Source organism: Sycon ciliatum, chromosome 5 (assembly GCF_964019385.1).
Source record: "Sycon ciliatum chromosome 5, ocSycCili1.1, whole genome shotgun sequence".
In the NCBI taxonomy this organism is placed as follows: domain Eukaryota; kingdom Metazoa; phylum Porifera; class Calcarea; order Leucosolenida; family Sycettidae; genus Sycon; species Sycon ciliatum.
The window spans coordinates 4,442,798-4,465,591 of NC_088647.1; the positions used below are offsets into that span (position 1 = coordinate 4,442,798).

The following is a 22,794-nucleotide window of genomic DNA, read 5'->3' on the forward strand; positions in this document are numbered from 1 at the left end:
CACAAGTTCTGCGTTGCAGTCCACCAACTATACTATCCTGCCATATTGTAGTATACCAAACCCTCTGCGAAGCCACGGAGACCAGCAACACATGTACATAGCAGGGCTAACTAAGGTGGCTGCGTAGTAAGTAGTTAGAGCTGCAGATCCCACTACCCTTCCTACCTGTGATACATCAGGAATCCCAGCAGTGACAGTATACAGGCCAGCACGTCAGCTCGTCCCACAACTCCAGTCACCTGCAACACAAACATCGCATCGGCGTGTAAGCACACAATCAAAGCAGAAAAACACTCAAGAGAGAGAGAGAGAGAGAGAGAGAGAGAGAGAGAGAGAGAGAGAGAGAGAGAGAGAGAGAGAGAGAGAGAGAGAGAGGAGAGAGAGAGAGAGAGAGAGAGAGAGAGAGAGAGAGAGAGAGAGAAATTGCAGGTTGAACATTTTCTTCCAATTGATGCAGGTGAAAAGATCCACCAGTCTTTCTATACACAAGTGCCTATGGGCACGTCTAGACTGGCTAACAGGCGGAATGGGAAAGTTGTCATGGCGGAATGCTCATGTGACATGTACCCAAGCAAAATCGTGGGGGTTATACCATATACGGCACTTCCGTACGGCTGCATGCTTTCCCTGGGAAGCTGCTCATGCCGCAGCATGTTCACATCAGTCTGGACATGCCCCAATTATCTGTGATTGATAGTTGGGTAAGATACTATTAAGCGAGAGATCGTTTCACAATAGCCTATTTACTTGAAGCTAACACTACGGGTACTCACGGCTTCTGCATGAACAGGATGAGCGGCAAATAACAGGGCCGCTAACACTGCCAGAGTCCGACTGCGAAAGACTACTTCGTGAGCGACGATCATAAAGAGATTGGAGGCAACGGCGTGGAGTACAACATTGCACAGGTGATAGTGGTACGGTGTCAAACCGGAGACAAGGTAGTTGAGGCGAAACGTCAGCACACAGAGAGGCCTGTAGGACTTGTGAGACTTCGGACTGCTCATCGGCGTGCCCCAGAAGTCGTCGACGAAGATCTGACGAAGCGGCGTTTCTGGCCGCAAGTCATGATTCTCCTTGATGGCGAATATGTCATCGTGAACAAAGTCGCCGCGTAGACTGTTCATGTAGCAGCCTGCAGCCAATAGCAGAACAACGGCTTCACCGATCAGTGGCGATTCTAACCAGCAGAGATAGGATACATGGCATTTCACCATTGCTAATTGCTTTCAATGTGTTGTACTAGGTAGAACAATGAGTGTCCTACAGTCAGACGATACGACACGGCCGGGTGTTAACAACAACGGACGATGTTGAGTGAACACGGGTAGTGTGACGTATGTCCGAAGGTTAGAGGTTCACGTTACTGCATTGTATATTACAGAGGGAGTGGTCTTGAGAAATCGAAATTCTACTCCTGGGAATAGAAATTTTGTCGCAGTACAGTGTGTGTGGAATGTTCACATCCACGCGGGCTGATCTGGCCTGGCGAATGAATCCAATTCCTAGTAATATACTGCCACTACAGTGTACCACTCCTATAGTACTAGTAGTACAGCTGTAGATACCAAGGGCGAGGAACTCCTTCAGTGATTGCGGAAACGTCGTTGAATCCTCGTCCGGAACAACTCCGGATGTTAGCAGGCCTCCTGCAGCAAATTGGTCCAGATTTTCCACCACGGGCGGTTCTCTTCTCCGGCTTCTTCTAGTGCTAGGACAGCGCCCGCCTCTAAGACCAAGTTAATTTCGCTTAGCTTTTCATCAATCTCAAGTAACAAGTCTAGTTCAACACAAAATATCTCCAATTATTGACAATAGGGCTTGAAAGTGATGACGTCAAAAACGGCCTGGGAGTAGTAAATTGACATCAGATTTCTATTTTGGATCCACTAAGGTGTGACTTTGCTATTGCCTCAGTATGTGGGTGCATAGCAACCCACTCATGTCGTATGCAGGTGCAACTTTTACTTCGCCACCAGTTGTCACCCCGCCCCCACTAGCCAAATCAGTCAGTTTCACTGGCAACATCACCTTGCTGTGAGTGAGACCGCTTGAAATGTGCTTGGATCCATACAAAAACTGGATCCAGGTGGATCCAGTTTTCGAATTTTTCAAATTGTTGCTATGCCATTGCTATGGAGTGACGTAGCACTTTCAAGCCCTATAGGTATTCAAAATTAGGTGCAGGTGTACAACACCAAGAGTACATGAAAACCATGACTGTACTCTTGACAACACGTGCGTACATGAAAATGACGCTATTTTGACGCCATCGATGAAACCAAGGCGACCTTGGCCTTCTCGATCTCCGATCCGATCTTTTTGATTTTGAGCTCTTTGGACATGTTTTTTTTTTTTAGTAAAAAGCGACAATATGAATGAATACGAGTAACGTAATCGAATGTCGAACTTCGAAGCACCAATTATTTGGAGGATTTGATCTGTGCAATTCCTCTCGATGAACTAATCCCAACTGCACTAAACTTTGCAGCAATAGCGATAGTAATGGATCAAGATACAGCCAAGCGGCTTCTGGCCGAGGGAGCTGTTTTACTTATCGAAGATGCCCCTCAAGGATTGGAATTTGGCATTGACTGTCATGCATGGCGAGTTGGGCCAAGGTTTCGAGGTGTGAAGATGATTCCACCAGGCTTCCACTTTGTGTTTTATAGTGCTGTAAATACTGAGGGACAGGCTGCTCCAAGAATGAGCTTCTGCCATGTATTTGAACGCCAAGAGGTAGTGGTGAAGCGTTGGAATTCGGTGGAGGAAGACCTCATGGATGAAGTTTTGGATGAGGAAAGAAGGCAACGAATCAGAGCAGATCTTAAAAATCTGGATCGCTTTCTGGGAGCGTACCCATTTGAAGATTTGAGAAAGTGGACTTCACTGACGAATCATGTTTCAAAAAAACTTATTGAACGCATTGAACCTGTCAACAAGCGAGTGTGTTCTGTTATGCAATTTGAGGCCACTCCATTTGTTCCTAAGGCTTCTGCGGCACCAGAAACACCAGCCGAGACCACAGAATCACCAGCAGAGGCTGAGGAACCTAAATGTGAAGAGGATCTTCTACCGGCAATGAAGCCACTTCCAGATACGATTCCGCGCTTTAGTACCTTCCCGGAGCACAATTTCCCAGCTGGTAGCTCGGCGGCGGAGATTTCACAGCACAGTATGGATCGTAGTTATGTACTGGAGACCATGAGCAATAGTCTGCATGCTGAGGAACGGCTGCTTGGCGAGCTGCAGCTGGCGTTTGTCTTTTCCATTCTTGGCCATGTGTACGAGTCGTTCGAACATTGGAGAAAGCTGGTAGAGGTGTTTGCTACATGCGACAGCGCCATGCGTAAGCAGCCCAAGCTCTTCTGTGAATTCATTGCGGCCGTCCACTTCCAGCTGCGCGACTTGCCGGAGGACTTTTTCTTGGACGTTTCAGTGAAGAACAACTTCTTTGCGGTCACGCTGCAGCGCTTCTTTGCTGCCATTGAGGAGGATAGCCGTGTTCTTGACAAGTCGCTTGTGTCCCGTGCGGCAGCGTTTAAGCAGTATCTGAGTGAGAAGTTTGAATGGGAATTTGAAGATGATGATGCACCTGTTGTCGTCGAATTGTAGGCAGTTTGTAGGACACTGGCAGAACACTGGTAGGGGAAAGTAGATCATTCTTTTTGCCCCGTTCATGTGGTGGTTGATTCTGCGATCCTGGAACCAAGGACTCGTTGTAAATAGCATCTGGTTGTACATATTTTTTAAGAAAACCTCCTGCGGTCATTTTGCCTTCTAGACGATACATCCAGGAGGTCGTTAATTGCAGTGATTTTCAAATGGGAAAGTGCAGGCGCTTTCAACACTTGCATGTACAGTGTATTGCATTATTTCTTTTTTTCGAGCTCGTATTCATATACGTTTGAGGGATTGAAAATCTTTTGATGTATGGTCTTTTAGATTTATTATCATGTTTATCATTGCTATTTTGCTCCTTAGATGGCACGAAGCAATTTCTCAAGAGGCGCTGGTTGGTGGTGATGGGGAGGGGGGGGGGGGGCATCATCTGACACTTCTGGGCAGCTCGACACTGATTGTGCTCTCGGATTGCTGCATGCGGCTGGGTGCTGTGCGATATTACTGATGTGTGCTTACAGGCACAGTTGCACTGTATGCTCTATACTAGTAAGTAACACGTGTGGGTGTGTATGTGTGTGTGTGTGTGTACGTGCATGTGTGTGTGTGCGTGTGTGCTTTACAAAGTACCACGGAGTGCTGCTTCATATCAATTATCAGAAAGGGTTTTATCAACTGAAATACATGTAGCACCACATCAAGAATTGGTGGTCGTATGGGTGCTGTGAACACATGGAAACTCACGGTCCTACTACTTAAAATTGCTTGCTGCACTTCTTGCATGGCAACAGGTTACATGCTATATGAATATTGTGTTGTGATCCTTTGAGGAGTATTGTTTTTCGTACTGCAGGCCTCAGTTACACGCAATTTGATTCGGAGTTTGAGAACTGGACACCAGTGGTTATTCTGACTGTGAGTCTGTGTTCTGCATCCAGGCCAATTTCATGTGTGCATGTACATGTAAGTGATTGTAGCACTTTTCATTGTCTTGACTTCCTTCTTTTTTACTCCGACCACTACTAGTGCTGCAGACCACCCCATTGACATAATTATGCAGTGCCCACACAGACGACATCATCAGTCTGGTACATAACTTCAGTATAAATACATCAAGTTGCATCTGAGCATGCACTGCACAATAGAAATTTGATACATTTCCAATTTGTACAACACAATATAGTTATATTATAACTTGTTACATGCACTTCGATGTGAAATTCATAGTCCATATCCCAACTAGAACACATTCGAAAAGGCCTACTTTGGGAATGTAGAATGACATGCGCCCTACATGTATACGGCTAAAGAGCTAGCTGTGTCAAGGATTTCAGTACTAAAATATAGAATAGCATTGCAACTGTTAGTAACATGCACCCAAGAAAAGGCACCACTGCACCAGGCTTAGTGACCATGGCAACATGGCTACTTCGAAGTAGCAATAGATAATCGCGTGAAAGATACAGCTAGGCCACTGTAGTAGCTGTATGTAGAAATAATTACACGCACGGGGTGAGTCTGCACCCTCCACGCTCCTCAGAGCGAACGCCGAGCGTTGAATACAGCATGATGGCGCATCAACGCCATGAGTGCTCACACTCCAAGTGCGTCAAGACAGCAGTAATCTAGCGTTTGAGAGCTTCATTCTCAGTGTCCCAAACAGCCGCCTGGCAGTGATCACGCTGATGTGATTGACCGGATTCGAACACACATTCCGGCGCATCATCACGACTGTATCTACTGCATTTATCGCCATGTTGCCAGGTGTGTATTTGCTGGTGTACGAATCAATCATCATGATTGCCTGCATCATTGGTTAGACTTCAGAGCCCATGTCCAGCGCTGAGGATACGGTTGGCCAGGCAGTGCGCATATACTTGCTCGCATGCTCCTGCACGCGCATCCTGAAGACGTTGGCAACGCGATCCTTGTGGTAGTGCTGGCCGGACTGTACGAAGAGTGACTTGGAAAATGTTAGGAACGTACCCACCCACGCCTGCTTGGCCTGTATCTCACAACACCATGATCAACAGAAGAACAAAAAAATATCACAGATGCCGAGATGGTCTGGAGCTGAGCTCTCATACATTGGCTAAGTAGCAACTTCAGCAGGAACAGCACGGAAATTTGCAACGTGGATATATATGCGGCTCCTGGAACTAGACATGCTCATCGTGTTTTCTGGATTATAAGTTAGTCATCAGCTAGTCGCGTGTAAGCAAGACGGCATGAAGTGTGAAGTTTCATACGAAACTCTGACTGTCATCGTTTGGTCAGATCCAGATCCAGATCAACAGGATCCACTCAATTTGCAATGATCTATTGGTCGAATCCAGATCCATCGGATTTGGATCTGAGCAGGATTGACTAGATCCAACTGATTCTTGTCAAACCAGACATTCGTACGGTTTTGGCGGGTGACAATTATTGTTACAGTAAAACCTGTCAAGGCGACCACCTGTCCTAGAAGACCACTGCAACCAGTACCAAGGGATGTTATTTCCAGTCAAATGACCCTGGATAAGGAGACCACCTGGTAACAGAGACCACGTTTTGAAGGTCCCATGAGCGGTCGTCTTAGACAGGTTTCACTGTATACGCATGAAGTACACATACATGTACATGTGGACAAACGCTGCACAATGCAGATGAGTATGGTGAGTACGAACCCTGGAGTGACTTCTTGACTGTCATTTTCTACGTCCACAAGGTCACTGTAGCGGTGCGAACCAATGGGATTGATTAATTCTGAGGGATCCAGATGCGACGAAACGATCACAGCCTTGGTATTTGACCCATGTATGAAATGTTTGCCCCCCCCCCCCCCCCCCCGTCTATTTTAAACCTACAAGCACAGCAAATAAACGAAAAGAAAATCACCTCTTTGTCGCTCTTGAACGAACATGGCTCGAATATGCATTTCTTGATGATCTCAACTGCACGTATAAACGTGTTGTATTCGATGTTCCCATCAGAATCGTATCCTTCTGCAAATATTGTATCATATGCATCCCGCTTCTGTTTTGCATTGCCTTTGGCCTTGGCCTCCACTTCATCTCCTATGAATTTCAACTTTGAAACAACACAGTCGACAACTCGGTCCATCTTTTCAGCCTCTGCAATCAAACAGAACGTGGAGGCAGGACGAGGAAGACAGAACAGTAGAAAACAGGACAGACAGAGAAAAAGAATAAAACTTCATTTAAATGCGAGTATAAACTGTGTCAACACTGAAACTGCCTTATGGAGGATTCTTTCCGCAAGCAGTTCACAACTTGTGGGTACGATATAAGAAATTAAGAATACTGCTGTCAGACAACGTTTTACTTGGACCATCAGTGAATCTGATACTACAAGTGCAAGTAGTACACACATGCTGACGGTGCGGTTTCATCCATGTTTGACTGAGTGGGGTCTATTTGATCGCTTTTTAGTGGTTTCTATTTCATGCTTTTCAGTGTGTGAGACTTCATTTACTCTTTTTCTCTTTCTAAGGTTTCTTCTTCTTTTTTTTTCCTTCTTCATTTCCTGTTGCTTTGTGCCTTCTTCTCTATGGCTGCTGTTGCTAATTTTGATTGGAATAGAAACGATTCGCCCAGTACACACACATGTCTTGATTGAATGCAGTTATACACCTGATACATGTAGTCAGACTCAGAAATATCGTGCAAGTTTGACGACGCTGAATCCCTACTTGTACAGTGTGCAGTACAGATAGCGATGTAAAGAGGCAGGGTGGGTTACAGCCTCACAGGGTGTTCGAAACTCTGACAGCAAAGTCCAGCTATTAACACATATTATCAAAGACAATGTACATGTATTTCAAGTAGTCACTATATCTTCCCTAAGGAAATGCGTACATTGTATTATAATTACACAGCATTGAAAAGCGAAGGTTGCTTTTCAGGGTTCTTTAGGCAGATTGTGATATTGAACACTACGCTATACCTTCCTGTATTCATCCTCATTGAGATCTCACCTTCGGCGGTCTCCGGCACTGGGACGGACACTTTAGAATCATCGTCCAGTCCACGACATATCATGTTGGCATCTTCCACGGCTGCGGAGAAGAGATGGTCTGGACGCTGGGCACCATTTCCGCTCAGGAAGAAAGCACTTACCAAGACATCAGGTGAAAGGCCAGTCGACGCCATTGGGCTGTTGTTCACAATCTGACTAGCAGCACTCGCTGGAGAACTGGATGGGATTTACACATCCGTACGCGCGCGTGCGCGCACACACACACACACACACACACACAGGAGGAGGGCGTTGCCCGAAAATTCGAGTGATTATCTCTTTTTTTCTTTTCTTTTTTAGTGATTGGTGTCAGAGAGCGTTTGGAGTGTGTCGTGAAGATGTATGGCTACCACTGTACACACTATTACTAGTACTTGTGCAATCACGTGTGAGAAATGGGATATTGAACTTGGTGGTGGTAGTGGCGGCGGCAGTGATATCATTGGTTAATGTTGAGGCATTCTTGTTTGACGTCAGCTTTGTCCGCCAAGGACCGCTGATACAGACTACTGCCAGTCCTTCTGGGACACCTTAATCAGTGAAAGTGGTAACGTTGTGTCATCATCACTATGTATCTCCCAGTCAAAGCCGGCACATGCCACGTGGGCCGACTGAATACGGGTACAGCGGATGTTTCCGTACAGCTTCCTCAAGGTAACCAACCGTACAGTGCACGAGTGGGACGGCTGCATCCACTCGAGGCTGTGTTCTGTATCATGCCATTGGCCGCTATTCTACGTACCACACACACATGTACAATCAAGTTGTGTACGCTGGAGCGCAACATGAAAACCATGTACAGTCCATTCAGTCACTCTTGGGGCAAAACCTGGCCAAAATCCTCAGTATTCTTGCTACGGCTTGCTTTTTGGAGATATAGACTTCAGAAACATAATTGAACGAGGATTCCATAAGGGATTGCAGAAAAAATTCTAAAAAACTCAACGTTCGACCCATGTATGGCCAAAAGCTAGAAGTCCATATTTTTCTGAATGGACTGTAGGTCCATTGCCCACCGTGAACCTCGCCCGGTTGCCTAAACTAGATAGCAATCAATCCGCAACGACAACGTCCGAGTTGGTCTTACATGTTCCTTGCCGCCATACCCATGGTCACGTCACACGCCTTTCTGCCATCACTGTTCTACTCTGTACTCTATACCAGGAGTACAGTGAACTTGGCTAATAACGACGGCGGATATAACGACAGAATTTCCATGCCCAGAGCAAAGTCCCATCCAACTGTAATACATATAAATGAGATTTAGGGTATAAGGACACTTCGCGAATAAGGACACTTTTCTGATGCCCCGCCGAGTGTCGTTATACGCAAAGTTGATTGTAGTATAAAATGGGTACCAATGCACTCATATCTGTCTCTTTAATATCCGGACCTCGAAGTTAATTGCGGCACCTCAGTCTAGCGGGCACCATGTGGGCGAGTTTTAGTGGAAATATTATGAGTCTGTTGCCAAGTAAGTTGTGGAAATAGTGACAGCATAATATGCTAGATCTCTGGCACCTTCTCATCAAAACGTACCATTCAGAGTCTGAGACTGCCTTGCTCTTATCATTAAGAGAGGCATACCGTATTTCCGCAAATAAAAGGCCGTCCTCGTATACAACGCCTTCCGCGTATACAAGGCCGAGGCAGGGGGCGATTGAAAAAATAAAAGACCGTCTCCGATTAGAAGACTGGGCCTACTAAATGAGTCTTTGTTCTTGTGTTAAAATAGAAGACCGTGCTCAAACTGTGGGAAAAAATAGAAGACCGTGCTCAAACTGTGCAGAAGAAAATGGAAGAACGGGGGTAAAACTGTGTGGCGAGAAATAGAAGACCGGTGTCAAACTGGGTGGAAAGAATAAAAGACCGTCCTCGAATACAAGACCGTCCTCGATTATAAGGCCGGGTTAGGACGAGGTTGAAAAAATAGTAGACCGGCCTACTATTTTGTGGAAATACGGTATCATGGTACTTCATTACTCCCTTCTTATCTCTGTACCGACCAACCGTGCAGCGCAGTGGTACACCAACTACCGGTACATCACGATTCACAGGATTTGGGAGCCAAGCAATGCTGCATGCACACTGAGTCAGTGCGGTGTGTGACTGACCCAGTAGTAGATCTACAACAGAGGCAGTACAAGTAGATACTCACCTACCACACAACGCCGGTGGTCGCAAGCCTTTCCCTGGGCTGTGTGATGGACAGTCCTTCACTGAAGGTCAATGGCTGTCTGTCCGCACCTGCTTGCGCCGAACGCCAGCGTTCACCACTACCGGCCGTAACAGGATGGACAGTGCCAGCAGAGCGCTACCCCTGATTACTGACGCCAAGTTTGTTGAGATGCGACTATGTTCCCTTTACTGGTGCCTCTTGCCACGGTGCAATATCCTTCCGTGATCCGGTGAACCGTAACGTGGTTTGGCGGAGCATATGCTTAGTAATCACTTGACCCGGAGATGATTATTACCGGCGACGCCGAAATGCAGGCTGAACAGATTTCTGGGCTGCAGCACTACAATTGTAGTGCTCAGTGACTCAGTTATTCAAATCGATTGACAAGCAGGGTAGGGAGTTCAAGTCCTGATTTTCCCCATTCCCACTTCAACTGACATTGATATTCTTCTTTTTCTTTATGATCGCTACACGCGCCAACTGGCAAAGATTCCACCTACTGACTGACCTAGCTCGTTACTGACGTTACTGCATTTCCTGCTACAGCTGTAGCTAGCTTGCGCCAAGATCCACGGTATCGATATCGATCTGTACATGTCAGTCCGGCCTCCATGTCATATCCTTGTATTTGTAACCGGCCATTTTCCCCGGCTTCCACCGGCCTGCGGCCCTGTGCTTGTGACTCGTCGAGTCGTGCGAGACACAGTACAGTCACAGATCACATGCACAGCTACTTGTAGATCTACCGTATTTTTCGGAGTATTGCGCACCTTTGCGCACCCCCAATCAGGCAATCTTCATTGGGGGTGCGCATGTACATGCATTTCATATTCGGAGCATAGTGCGCACCTGCGATTTAGGGCCTAAAATAGCACATCTAAAGTGCACACTATACTCCGGAAAATACGGTACTAGCTATCAGATCAGGCCCATTATCATGGTTACCTTCATGCATGCATTGCAGGATCGCACCGCTATGCTATAGTGCTATACTATAGCTAGGGCCTAGGCCTAGGGAAAATGACGATATGTAACATGTAACAGCAGCTAGCAACTAGTAATAGTAGTAGTAGCGGATGCCACCTTTTGACGTGACAAGTTGACAACCAGGGCTAGGGAGAAATACAAAAAATAATAATTATCGTTAATTTTTACTACCCCTCCCCCTTTTTTTACCCCCTGGTAGATCTCCACTACAGCTAGTACCAAGGGTATACCCAGGAGCTTATACTCTTGCTAGTAGATCTACTCGTACTTACTTGTAGTTCGCGTAGGTATTATAGGGTGACAACTACATGTCATGTACCTTCACACGTCTTTGTATGGTGACAAGAGTACTCTTTATACATAATTGCATGACTGTGCATACAAGACTACATCTGGAGGATGCAAATACTGGTAAACTCTTTGTAGCAGAATCCACTCAACTCATAACAGCAGTGATCAAGTTCTAACTTACGTTGCTGGTTAAAAATTAGAAAACAGATTTAAAAACGGACCAAAACAAATTACATGAGTTTGGTGGCGTGAGAACGAAAAGAATACTCCCTAACATGGCGGTGGTCTACTGACGGATAAAATTGCACTGCGATAAAATGCTTTACTATTGCAACGAACGTTCATAGATTTCATGTACTGGAAGTATTGATAAACTGTTAATTCTGTCTAGGAACGATGCAGGGAGGTTTGTGAGCTGCCAGCAGCGGGCAGATAAACGGGTTGAACGCAGGCTTTACCAGCCTGCGCCGCCGCCGCACCACGCGGCAAGGACGTGATCGTGTCATCTCGCGTGGCAGCGTCGCACTGACCGGATGAGATCGCGTCGGCTTGTGCAGGAAGCAGAGACGCGCCCGCCGAAAACGTTTGCGAAGGCTGCAGTGGTGTGGTCGTAGGAGGGGCACGGGCTGACGGTGCGCACGTTGCCACGGGAGCAAGAGCCATCCCCGCAGCCGTTGCCGTCGTACACTGTGACACATCCATACTCTGCTCTTGGCTTGCCGTCTTGTTCTCATCAAAGGCAGTAAATACCTGAAGGCAATGTAACACATAGCAGTAAGATCATATGTTCTCTTCCCTCCACTCAGAAACCTGACATCGTGAACATGATTTCAATCAAGCCACCAGGAGAAGCAAACAGAAGAACATAAGTGCAGACAGTAAGCAGCGCCGAGGAGTGAACATCCTGCCGTACAAAAGTACACACTCCAACACACCACCTCCACACACCATACACTAACCTCGTTGACAACGGCCAAGAGGTGGTCCACTTGATTCTTGAGGTCCCCGTACATACGATGGCAGTTGTTACACGGATTCACATCTTTGAGGACATCAGGAAAATCGTCGTGGCCATAGTGCCCCAACACTGTCCTGCAAAGACCAAACAAACAGCGCCCATTAGCCCAAAAGATAATATTGACACCCGGCCAGCAAGCAGTGAGCTTTGGAGGTCAACACAGGGAGTGCACTTCATTCCTATGCTTCACATGCTAGTAGTACGATGTTACAGTACATTGTACTTCAAGTACGGTAGGTCTACAATTTTCGGTGCTATTAAATTCCGGCCTCCCAGGGCTAAAAACACATCTCGGTTGCACTGAGATTTCAGCCTGTACTACTGCTGCCTGTATCGTACACTGGCACTCTGAACCTTGCAAAACAAAATTTCCGCCGCAACAAATTTTATGCCAAAATGTCCCGGCTGAAAATAGCCGAAATAAACATGCGCCGAATATTTGTCGACTTACACAGTATGTCCATATACAGTGCTTGGATAGAATGACCTATTCAGTCATCCGCGACAATGCGCAACTCATTCTATTCATAGTATTATATTATTTCTTGTGTCTCTTCGTCTAGTGCTGCAAAAGACCGTTAACGAGCACCCGCCCAAATAAACAAACCTGTAAAGAGAATGAAGGCTGCAGACGGCAAGCCGCAACATGATACTTGTTCTAAATGTAGGTGTATTATAATCTAGTAGTCTACCAGAATCAATTTTCTTGTTCTGATCAGCAATGGAATTATGATTATTGAATTCAGGGTGACCAGAGATTAGTTCTGTATATTCCACTGATGATCATAACAAGAAAAATCGATTCTGGTAGACTATAACACACTTACAACGGATGGCTTTGCCAAGCCATGGCCTTGCTGTAAGTCAGACCAACGCGAATAAGCTACTTCGAAGTAGTCATTTCTCATGTTTTAGCGAGGACTATTTCTTCGAGTTCACGGCGAGTTTTTTTCCAGGCAGCTCATACAGTAAAGCGGCAAACTCGCCACGCGATCGCCAGGATTGCTTATTATTTTGAAATGCACTGTAATACAGTTTGCCGTTTTACTTTAAAAAAAGAAAATAAATAACTACCGGTATAAGAAATGGGGGAGGGGTGTTGACTTACGTTGATACGGCTTGCTGAAAGAAACAGTAGCGAGTCCTGGAGCAGCAAAAGAAAGACATAGAACATGACACGTCGACGCAGTACCGTAAAATTCCGTAAATAAGCCCACCCTATTAAAATAACGCCCATGTCCGATAATAAACCCAGTTTTAGGCGGTGTACACTTCAAGTCCGTTTTAGTGCCCATGCCCGAAATAAGCCCAGGGCGTAAAGTGGACTCAAAATGACCAACGCGCGAGCGTGCGTTCGTGTACAAACTGTAGAACAGTTGTAGATCGAGTGCGTGCCATCCAACTGCACGCAGCACAGTGCAGAACTCAACACTGTCACGGTGCGCGAGGACAGCGATGCTCCGTTGGAATGTAGCAAACTGCCAAAAAATGTAGCAAAACATGTCGCGCTTACCTGTACGTAGTGGCTCGTAGTGGCGCGTGAGGAGGAAGCCGAAATAACGCCCATGCCCTAAAAATAAGCCCATGCCCAAATATACGCCCGGTTTTTGACGCTTTGCAAAGTATACGCCCGGGGCTTATTAACGGAATTTTACGGTTGTACCCTAGAGCAAGAGAGTCTCTTCTTCTGGACTGAAGAGTGCCCCGATCTCCAAATTGCTTGCATCTCGGATACACATACAGTCAGACCTCGCATAACCGCACACATCCGTTTTCCAGAAAAATATCCGGATAGGCGAGGGAACCGGATAATCGAACACACATACTGTATATGTGCATGGCATATGCTGTAAATCGGTAACCAACGATTTTCTTCCGGATAAACGAGGACCGGATAAACGAGGTCTGACTGTACACATGATATAGAGAGGGGTAAGCAGCAGGCTTTGGCCAGAGAGTGTGCACAGTGGAGAGTGGAATTATTACTTGAATATCTCGGAAACCCTCCTGAAAATACACTAAAAATGACACCTCGTTCTGTACAACAACAACTGTTCATCGATTAACACCAGCGCCAATTAGGATTGAGAACTACGGAATACCAGTGTATTGAAAAGGATGTCCAGCTGACATTGATAAAATACCCAAGGGACAAGTTTCACCCCCTCCCCCCAAACACACACTGATCAATGGTAGGGAGTTCAGTTCCGGTCACTGAAAAGCGAAAAGTGCAGTCACAGCTCGCCTGTACAAAGTGAATGGGCGCCTCGTAGCTGCAGTTCGAGATGCAGTTCGAGGCCCAAGTATCTTCTCCCGCGGCCTTTTCGGCCTTGTCGATGCTATTTTTAGGTAGCTGAGGTCATTACCTTTCCAATGGTGCCACACATGCCATGCTTCTAAAAATAATGCCTCCGTGCTTGGCGCGGATGCACTTCGAAGTACTAATTTCGACCAGATCCGTACTCGGCCCCCACGAGGAACACCCGGTTTTCGTGTTCAGCGGCCTCGAATTAGCCTAAACGAAGAGGATTCTAGAACGTATAGGCTCGCGCGTTATCGTGGTAGAAGGAAAATGATCACAGAAACCAGCCCACGGCGATTTCCTGGTGGTAGACGAAAAAATCGAGTGAACTGCGCGCACACTGCATGCATGTACACATCCTGTATCGCCATGATGCATGCACCAGATAGTGCAGTGCGGGACGGAAACCACACGGCTCACATACATACTTGCATTTACTTCTGTGACTATTTTCTCCCCCGTGTTCCGATCTTCAATCGACTATAACTCTAGATTGCCTTGGAATTTTGTGTTCAAATTTTCACAGGTTGTGTCTCACATCTTCCCGATTTAGAAAAACTAGCGTTTTATGCGAAACTCGCGAATTTGGTTTTTCGATGGAAGTCCCTATCAATGGCACATCCCTGTAAGTACAGTCAGACCTCGCATATCCGGTCCTCCTTTATCCGGATCCCTCGCCATCCGGAAGAAATCGTTGGTTACCAATTTACAGCATATGTCATGTATACATACCGTATATTCTCTATTATAAGCGCCGTGCTTATATTTTTTCAACACCCCTCTACCCCGTGCTTATATTGGAGACCGCGCTTATATTGGAGACCGTGCTTATATTTTTTTCAACCAATACATCCGTACAGAGCAAGAAGAAATACATGCTAGATATCATGCATCCCGCATTGATTTCCACCAAGACCGTGCTAATAATAGAGACCGTGCTTATAATGTTTCGAAAGGTGCTCACAGTGTGCTAGTATTAGAGACTGTGCTAGTAATGGAGACCTGTGCTTATAATAGAGAATATCCGGTACAGCATGTGTGTTCGATTATCCGGTGCCCTCGCATATCCGGATATTTTTGTGGAAAACGGATGTGTGCGGTTAACCGAGGTCTGACTGTACAAGATGTCTGGCCATGGCAGGTTCTACAGTATCACAAAGCAATACATATGCATGAATTGGGCTGCCCGTTTGGACACTCACAGATGCCAGGTACACACGGCATGGGTTGAGACACAAGTTACACATACATGTATGCACACACGCCTTGACGTTGATATCCAGCTGCTGTTAAACGGCTAAGTTGCCCCGTGAGAAAGGGAACAAATGGGGAAGCAAAACGGCATAACATCCAGGCTCATGTCGCACATTCACTCGCCCCCCCCCCCCCCCCCCCCCCCTACACACACACACACCACACACACATACACACGCACACACACCTATACATGTATGCAAGCCGTGGCAGGAAACTTACCTTAGAAAGTCCAGGTAAGGCGGCGTGGTGAAGTAGTGTTTCCCAAGTGCTGTACCACAACCGGTGCATTTCATCAAGAAGTACGCACTACATGGAGCCACACAACAGCAGCAGAGAAAATTAATTATCATAATACGGTATTGTATTTCATGTATAAATCCATGACTTGCATATATGTATCAATGCATAATTCGGACGAAGATTAGCAGAGTACAAGGATGCAAACGTCGAGACACCTCAGGGTTCTAGCCAGGTCAAAATAGCAGAGGGGGGGGGGGGGGCAGGGAAAACAGTTACTCCGTAACCCATTTTTCCATTTTCAAAAACAACTGTCTTGCAATGCGAAATGCAACGTAGATCTACGGGGCGAACACCTGACTTCACCCCCAGACAAATGTGCCTTAATGAACCCTCTAGCACTGACTATCGACTGCATTTTTGTTGAATGGCATGAAAAAACACAAAAATCGGAAAATGAGTAGGGGGCGGCGCAAACAGAGTAGGCCCCCCTGCCCCCCTTTGGCTAGAACCCTGTCACCTTTGTGCACTGGTTGTGCATAATTAATTGTGGCTGGAATGGAAGCAGAGTCTGAATACCGGCTTGAGCGATCGAAAGCAGTGCCTACACACACGGCTCTATGGGTAACGTTTATCCCCCTCCTCCTCATACGCACTTACAAGGACATCGCCCATTTTCATCAAGAGTCAAGTACAACGGATAGCAGGACAATAGTCCTGTTGTGGACATTGAAATCCGGTGGAATAATCCGGTGTAATGACCACCACGAGAGAACCATTCAGAAGGAAAGAGGCTGGCAGTGTCTGTAGTTAACTCCAGACTGAAAAGAAGCAGTCTTGCAAGCATACGTACCACCCGAGATCAAAGCCATCCACACCCAGCTTCAGATCATCACGATCTACACACACCTTCTCGTGACAATCTAGTGGCAATGGGAATACAAGCCACAAACACACACACACACACAAACACACACACACACGCGCACACACACACACACACACACACACTGTCAGGCCAGGGAACAATTCTGAGACAATAATTATTATGAATGGAAGTAGTGGTAGCGACTTGGGCCGATAATCATCAGGGGACGCACAAGGTTAGCAACATATTTTTTTCAAAACGAGAAGTTTTCATTTGGGGTGGGTGGTTTTTTGGAGTTTCGTTTTGAAATTGATTATTGAATGGCCATCACCTGACTGTACGGCTTACCATCATGCTGTGCCACCATTTTACATACAGTACAGGCAGAAAATTTCGTCGGTCAATAATTTCGTCCAACACCAAAGAAAGGGATTTCGTCTGGTTGAAAATTTAGTCCATGGACTATAACAGTGTATTGAAACGCTGGACAAATCGACATTCGTCCGGCACTTAATTTAGTCCCAAAGCTCCTTGGACGAAAAAGACGAAATTAAATTCCAGACGAATATTTCTGCTTGTACAGTACAGTAAAAGCCATATATATAACGAAGTGCTAACTCTAACGAGTTAACGAGGAGAAATCTGTTGTTAAAATAGAAATCGTTATACAGAAATCGATACATATACTGTCCTATTGAGCGTTGAGAATGAGTGAGAATCGTTACCTTTGGTACACGTAAACTAGTCAATTTTGGGAAATCGTTATATATGCGCCTCGTTAGAATAATGGCTTTTTACAGTAACCGCTTCAGGTACCGCATACACACTCTGGGGACATGCTACCGGCCTTGGTGAAGCTAGGGGAGTGAAGTGAAGATTCCATGGCAGATATTTACAATCTGCTCATTGAATTGCAGCTTCTTTTGCTGCTCATGCTGGAGGACGGCAATGGGATTCTTTGCGTATGAAGCCGCAAAAATGCCGAAAGGTGCTCTATGCGCGAGTCCAGAACCTGCATAATCTAATGCCTGATCGGGCATCATCTGCTGTGTATAAAGTACTTTTTTTGACAACCCTGCAATGTCCATTTCCAGGAATTTGATCTCCGATTGACAGTACCCTGACTAGTATTAGGTACGGATTCTTATGGCCCTCGGGTGTACAATACTGTCCCCAAAGGATACCGCGATGCCGCGGACGCACAATTTTCCGCGATATCGGATTTCACCTGCGCTTTCAAGAAATTTTGCATAAAACCCGCGTTATCCATGGGAATGTACAAGAAGAGTACATGATGTTGAGAATGTAATACAAGGCCGTACCCGCCCATGAGTTTGTACGACAAAGTAGTATCTATGAAAGTAGGGGTGAAACAATTATACCGAATACTCGAGTACTCGCTCGGTTTTTTCTGAAATAATCGTACTCGGAATAAATCAGAGTACTCGTTCATACGTGGAACATGCATTTACCACAGAAATCTGCAGTTTCAGAGCAGCAGTCTGCAGATATTGATGTGCAGACTGTGTGGTGAACATTTGTTCACGAGTAGAGAGAGCCCAAATGACCCAGCAACCAATATACCAGAGAAAAAATGGCAGCCACTCGGTTCAAGCAGGGTTTGTATCACGTGATTTTAAGGCCCTCGGTGTGCAATTGATAGGAGATGAAGAATACTCGAATACTCGAATATTCGATCGGAGAAAATCAGAGTACTCGAACTCGGGATCTCAATGCCAACTTTCACCCCTATATGAAAGTGTACGCTAAAGTTCTACCAATGACAGATAACTCGTGCATAATGACCGCATTACACCGCATGGTGGCGGAGCGTCATTTTATTCCTAAACAGAGAGGCTTTTTCCAGATCTGTGTGTTTTGACTAGGACTAGTCTGGGGCGTACATTTGTGCCCTCTCGGTTTGCCAATACGCAGCACCTCTAGGATCGGAATGGTTGACGGGACAAGGGCTAGTGTGAGTGAGGGGAGGTCCTCACCCTGACTTTCCGACACACTGTGTAGTAATGTGTTGTTCTCTCTTCCCTTCTGGTTGAGTAGCTCCTCAACCAGATCTTGAGTGCTGCCATTCACGGTCCACGAGCGTGGCTCTCGGTTCAGGCTTTCCCACCATCCTGGCGCCACCCACTGACCTCTTTCTGTAGGCCAGTGTTCTCGAGTTCCAGGCCGTCCACTCGTTTCATGAGCATATCTATGTCACGAGCCTGTTTTCGCAGCAAATTTGCCATCTTTTCTAGATTCTCGTGAACTGGCGCCAGTCCATCTGCCACGACATTACTGAGGTCGGCGCGCAGGTCCGACCTCAGGCCATTTATCAGGCGTACTATGTCCATGTTCAGTTCACCGGATAGGGGAGACGGGGCCGAAGGCAAAGGTAGGTTGCCAGTTGTCTGGCCCCCAAGCGCCAGAGTGGCCGGAATTTCGGTGGGGCTGTCGGACCGATCCTGCACCTTGGATTTTCCACCAACTTTCCTCACCGGTGTTGGTGGCACTGTTAGGATCCTCCAAAAGCTTCCCCACAACCAGCATGAGGAGGGGAGGTAACACGACTAATCAAATTCCAAACTACCCACGACATCTTGGATCATATAGTCTGGCTTCCCTTCCACTAATGATCCCGCATATTCGCCGCACAATGGCCTGTTTTCGCCCGCATAATTATGCGCATGATTTTAGGATTTTGTCCACCTTATTCTGTGGGGACATGTCGGCAGGCTACACTGAAGTTTCACTGTGCATGCTGGGCCTATTTCTAGGCCTATGGTGCACAGGAGAAATGTACATGCCATCTGGGCATCGCTCCCATTGCATAGGTAAGCGATGGTGCAAGATGTAAGAGCGTGCCTCAGAAGTGCGATGTGAGAGCAAAATGCCATGGGAGAAAACTGCTGGTGCAGCACCGTTTAGTGCCTATTGCTGCAGTAGCTGCGCACGGTTTCATGACGTGTTTTGAATTTTGAATGATGAAATAAGGATGAGAGAAGTGGTGAGCACACATGCTCTTTCCCTGGGCACTGCAAAAGTCACATTTCACAGAATCATTTTTTCGACGTTCCGGCAAATTGCCATCATCAGGCTGCAATATAAAGTGGAAGTCTGCAAAGGAGCAGTTATATTATACAATACAATAATTTGGTGCTATTTCAGTGAGGTGTTGATAATATATCTTTGAAGTACTATTCGGGAGAATGAAGTTGAAGACACCACTGCAGCTGTACTTATGGTTGATAAATATGTCGTTGCTGTGTCATCTTCTATGTGCCATGCGCTACTTGATGTACCAGCCTGCTATGCCGGATACCGCCAACCATGCATCGACCAGGCGCCAGGCGCGAACTGATGGTGGTGGTGGTGAGAAGGAGAGCTCTGTGCCAGAACTTTGCAGCCTAGAGAGCGTGTGTGGGCAGGCGTGTGTTTACCGCCATATTGCCAGGTGTGTCTTTACCACCATATTTATCAACTTGAAGTACTATTATTTATTTTTGACTAGTTTGAGATATATATATATATATATTTTTTTTTAGTCTTATTTTACTAGGGAATTCCCAACAGGCGCCATCGCCTTCTTACAGGGAACCCTAAGAACGTCTTGATGGATGATCGAAATTCAGCAGGTGAATTAGAAAGGCGGTAAGCAGGTGGCAGTGCATTCCACCAGTCAGCGCCTACGTAAGAAATTGCACTGAAACCATAGCGTGTGCTAGCAGGGGGTAAAACAAGCGCGGCAGACACCTGACCACGGGTAACGGCAGCAGTGTGAGCAGTGTGAGCACGAAGAGTAAAGCGGTCTTGTAGGAGAGAGCACTACTATGACTACATTATGTTGCCCCTGTGCTAGGAATATGCCTGAAACTAGTAAAATATCACAGGTTTTTCACTTATGTGCTCGTTTTTTGGAAAAGATTAGCGCAGCGCAAATGTCATCAGATAACATGAGAAAAGTTGCAACAGGTTTCTCGCTAGTAATACACGAACGTGACCATGTCACTGTTCAAGCTCCAGAAAACATTGTCACCTAGTGATAAGTAGAGCTTTTGTTGTATTGGCTCCAGAACTAATGGGTAGCCTTCTAGTTGCCTTTCGTTCTTTTTCACTGTGAGTTTCACTTGGATATGAGCATTGTGGTTCTTCTCTATACTCTTGCCGCATCTCTATTTAGCATTAGTTCTGCATACTAGTATTTTGGTGCGTGACGCGCACAGTTTTACTGTACAAGAATTGCATGAGTATTATGTCCGTGCTGCAAGCTTTGTACGCTGCTGACAAGAATTGCATGACTATTGTGTATTATGTCTGTGTTGCAAGTTTTGTACGTTGCTCGCGTATAGTTGTTACATTTATTGATAGCAATAGTTGCTGCTCTTTTCCCCTCCATAGCTTAGTGTAGAGCGTTACTAAACTCGATGTCGTATTATGAGTTTTCAGGCAGTTCTATTTTACCTCAGCTGGGAGAGGCTCGCACTTATTTACGCTCTCGATAAGTCATCAAAGTTACATTCGTAGTTGAAACTTGAAAGTAAGAACAGATCAACGTTGTTCGTGTGAGTTGATTGTCGTGAGCAAACTGGGCTCCGGGTTCGTCATCATCACCTACACAAGAGGTGTGGTGTGACTCTTTTAGAGTAATGACCATCCAGCACTGGTGGTGATCAGGCGCGTAGCACCGCCGTTGGGGGTGGTCCGGCCATGGGTGGTCCGGAGGATCTCCCCCCGGAATTTTTTTGAAATTAGAGTGCAAAATCCTGCATTCTGGGCACTTTTGGCATTGTTTTACGATGTTGGTCGTGGTCGGGCGAAAAAGTGGTCCGGCCGGAGCGGCTGCTACGCCCCTGGTGATGATTCTGTGAAATGAGTCGTGACTTTTGTAGTGCCCAGGGAAAGAGCATGGGTGCTCACCACTTCTCTTTGATTTATGAAGCTGCGTCACCCATTCTACATTCGAAATAAGGATGTATGAAATAAATAAATTGGCTGGGCGTCTGGCTACCGTAATGATTGGAATACTAGCACAGCGGGAGCTCCTACCTGAAAAGCACAGTAGCTGGATATCAGAGTTGTCCTTTGCAGCATACAAAGTCTGAAAGGAGACACTGTCACTGACCAGCACATGGCAAACCTTGCACTGAGTGACGAACGGCTGCAAGCAAGGATCGGGACCAGCCGGTGAAGCTCCAGCGATTTCTCCACAGACTTGATTCGCCATGACAGGGAGAAGCTGCGTACCCAACACAGCACTACTTGTATTCTAGAGCTCAATGATATTCCATTCCATAGCATTTATCATAATGCAGGCACTACAATTACAAAACAATTATTTTACATACACTGACTGATTTTTTCGGATTTTGAACTGCCGTGACTGCCCCACGTGATGGGGCAGGTTTTTGGCGCGAAATAATTGAAGCACGGCCCGGACGGACCTGCACTAGCACTGCATGTAATCATGGACGGTAATCATGGTAATGCAGGCAGCCTATCTCGTGCACACTGACAGTCTGTCTGTCACTACACTGCCTAGAAGGCCTTAAATTAAGGGTGGCCGTGGCCACATCATGCGAATTATTTTGAAATTCAAAAAGCGAAAAAAACGGTCAAAATGTTTTAAGAAAATTCAAAAAATCCCCCAAAATGCAGAAAAAATTCGATCCGTTGCCATGGTTTTTACAGTACTCGTACCCAATAGTTTCAAAAAAACAAAAAAATCCACAAACTGCTTATCATGTGTGTCTGTGTGCTTCCAAATTCGGGGATGGGTGTCAAAAGGTCAAAGGTGTGTGTGTTTGAAAGTACTGTTTTCACCAGGGAGTAGTACAATACCACTCCCTGGTTTTCACATGTCAAACTTGGTATCAAGAGTACATAACCCCCCTGGTTATGACCAGGGAGTACTAGTACATTATGGTATTGTACTACTCCCTGGTTATGACAGGTACTTGCGGTATAGTACCCCGAGCGGTATGCGCATATGCCTAGGCTATGGTCGAAACCCGTCGTAC

General features: G+C 46.2%; 4 protein-coding genes across 5 annotated transcripts in view; 1 reads left to right on the forward strand and 3 right to left on the reverse strand.

Annotated features, from left to right (window-relative positions):
• The window catches only part of LOC135817254 (protein O-mannosyl-transferase TMTC1-like), a 14,600-nt gene extending 12,793 nt beyond the window's left edge, over window positions 1-1,807 (reverse strand). The window contains exons 1-2 of the mRNA XM_065330392.1: window positions 774-1,807; window positions 166-239 (exon numbers count right to left, since the gene is read on the reverse strand). Of these exons, the coding sequence (XP_065186464.1) occupies window positions 166-239; window positions 774-1,217 (518 nt within the window). The 5' untranslated portion in view covers window positions 1,218-1,807. The remainder of the gene's footprint in view (window positions 1-165; window positions 240-773) is intronic.
• Window positions 1,808-2,380: 573 nt separating this feature from the next.
• LOC135816580 (protein AAR2 homolog) lies at window positions 2,381-4,006 on the forward strand. The gene has a single exon (XM_065329768.1). The coding sequence runs from the start codon at window positions 2,506-2,508 to the stop codon at window positions 3,613-3,615; it is 1,110 nt and encodes a 369-aa protein (XP_065185840.1). The 5' UTR covers window positions 2,381-2,505; the 3' UTR covers window positions 3,616-4,006.
• Window positions 4,007-4,701: 695 nt separating this feature from the next.
• Window positions 4,702-10,364, reverse strand: LOC135817256 (uncharacterized). Of its 2 annotated transcripts, none has more exons than XM_065330395.1 (4): window positions 9,804-10,364; window positions 7,601-7,818; window positions 6,502-6,737; window positions 4,702-5,626 (listed from the first exon to the last, which is right to left on the reverse strand). In XM_065330395.1, the coding sequence occupies exons 2-4, from the start codon at window positions 7,773-7,775 to the stop codon at window positions 5,438-5,440; spliced, it is 600 nt and encodes a 199-aa protein (XP_065186467.1). In that variant the 5' UTR covers window positions 7,776-7,818; window positions 9,804-10,364; the 3' UTR covers window positions 4,702-5,437. The 2 variants fall into 2 exon arrangements, with proteins under 2 accessions (XP_065186467.1, XP_065186466.1); XM_065330394.1 differs by having other exon boundaries at window positions 9,800-10,353.
• An 822-nt stretch (window positions 10,365-11,186) lies between these two features.
• LOC135816581 (uncharacterized) lies at window positions 11,187-22,134 on the reverse strand. The gene is made up of 6 exons (XM_065329769.1): window positions 21,824-22,134; window positions 16,766-16,835; window positions 15,895-15,981; window positions 13,225-13,260; window positions 12,058-12,190; window positions 11,187-11,848 (listed from the first exon to the last, which is right to left on the reverse strand). The coding sequence occupies exons 1-6, from the start codon at window positions 21,999-22,001 to the stop codon at window positions 11,486-11,488; spliced, it is 867 nt and encodes a 288-aa protein (XP_065185841.1). The 5' UTR covers window positions 22,002-22,134; the 3' UTR covers window positions 11,187-11,485.
• Window positions 22,135-22,794: the final 660 nt, after the last annotated feature.

Bases quoted from the DNA above. Each gene is read 5' to 3' on its own strand.
- LOC135816580 (XM_065329768.1), top strand. From the start codon at position 2,506: ATGGATCAAGATACAGCCAAGCGGCTTCTGGCCGAGGGAGCTGTTTTA.
- LOC135817256 (XM_065330395.1), bottom strand. From the start codon at position 7,775: ATGGCGTCGACTGGCCTTTCACCTGATGTCTTGGTAAGTGCTTTCTTC. The intron at 6,738-7,600 runs GTGAGATCTCAA...GTTTGATTGCAG, and splicing joins AGTGCCGGAGACCGCCGAAG to AGGCTGAAAAGATGGACCGA. The intron at 5,627-6,501 runs GTGATTTTCTTT...TGTGAGATACAG, and splicing joins CGTTCAAGAGCGACAAAGAG to GCCAAGCAGGCGTGGGTGGG.
- LOC135816581 (XM_065329769.1), bottom strand. From the start codon at position 22,001: ATGGCGAATCAAGTCTGTGGAGAAATCGCTGGAGCTTCACCGGCTGGT. The intron at 16,836-21,823 runs GTAGGAGCTCCC...CATTGCCACTAG, and splicing joins CCAGCTACTGTGCTTTTCAG to ATTGTCACGAGAAGGTGTGT. The intron at 13,261-15,894 runs GTAAGTTTCCTG...TTGCTGCTCCAG, and splicing joins CCTTACCTGGACTTTCTAAG to GACTCGCTACTGTTTCTTTC.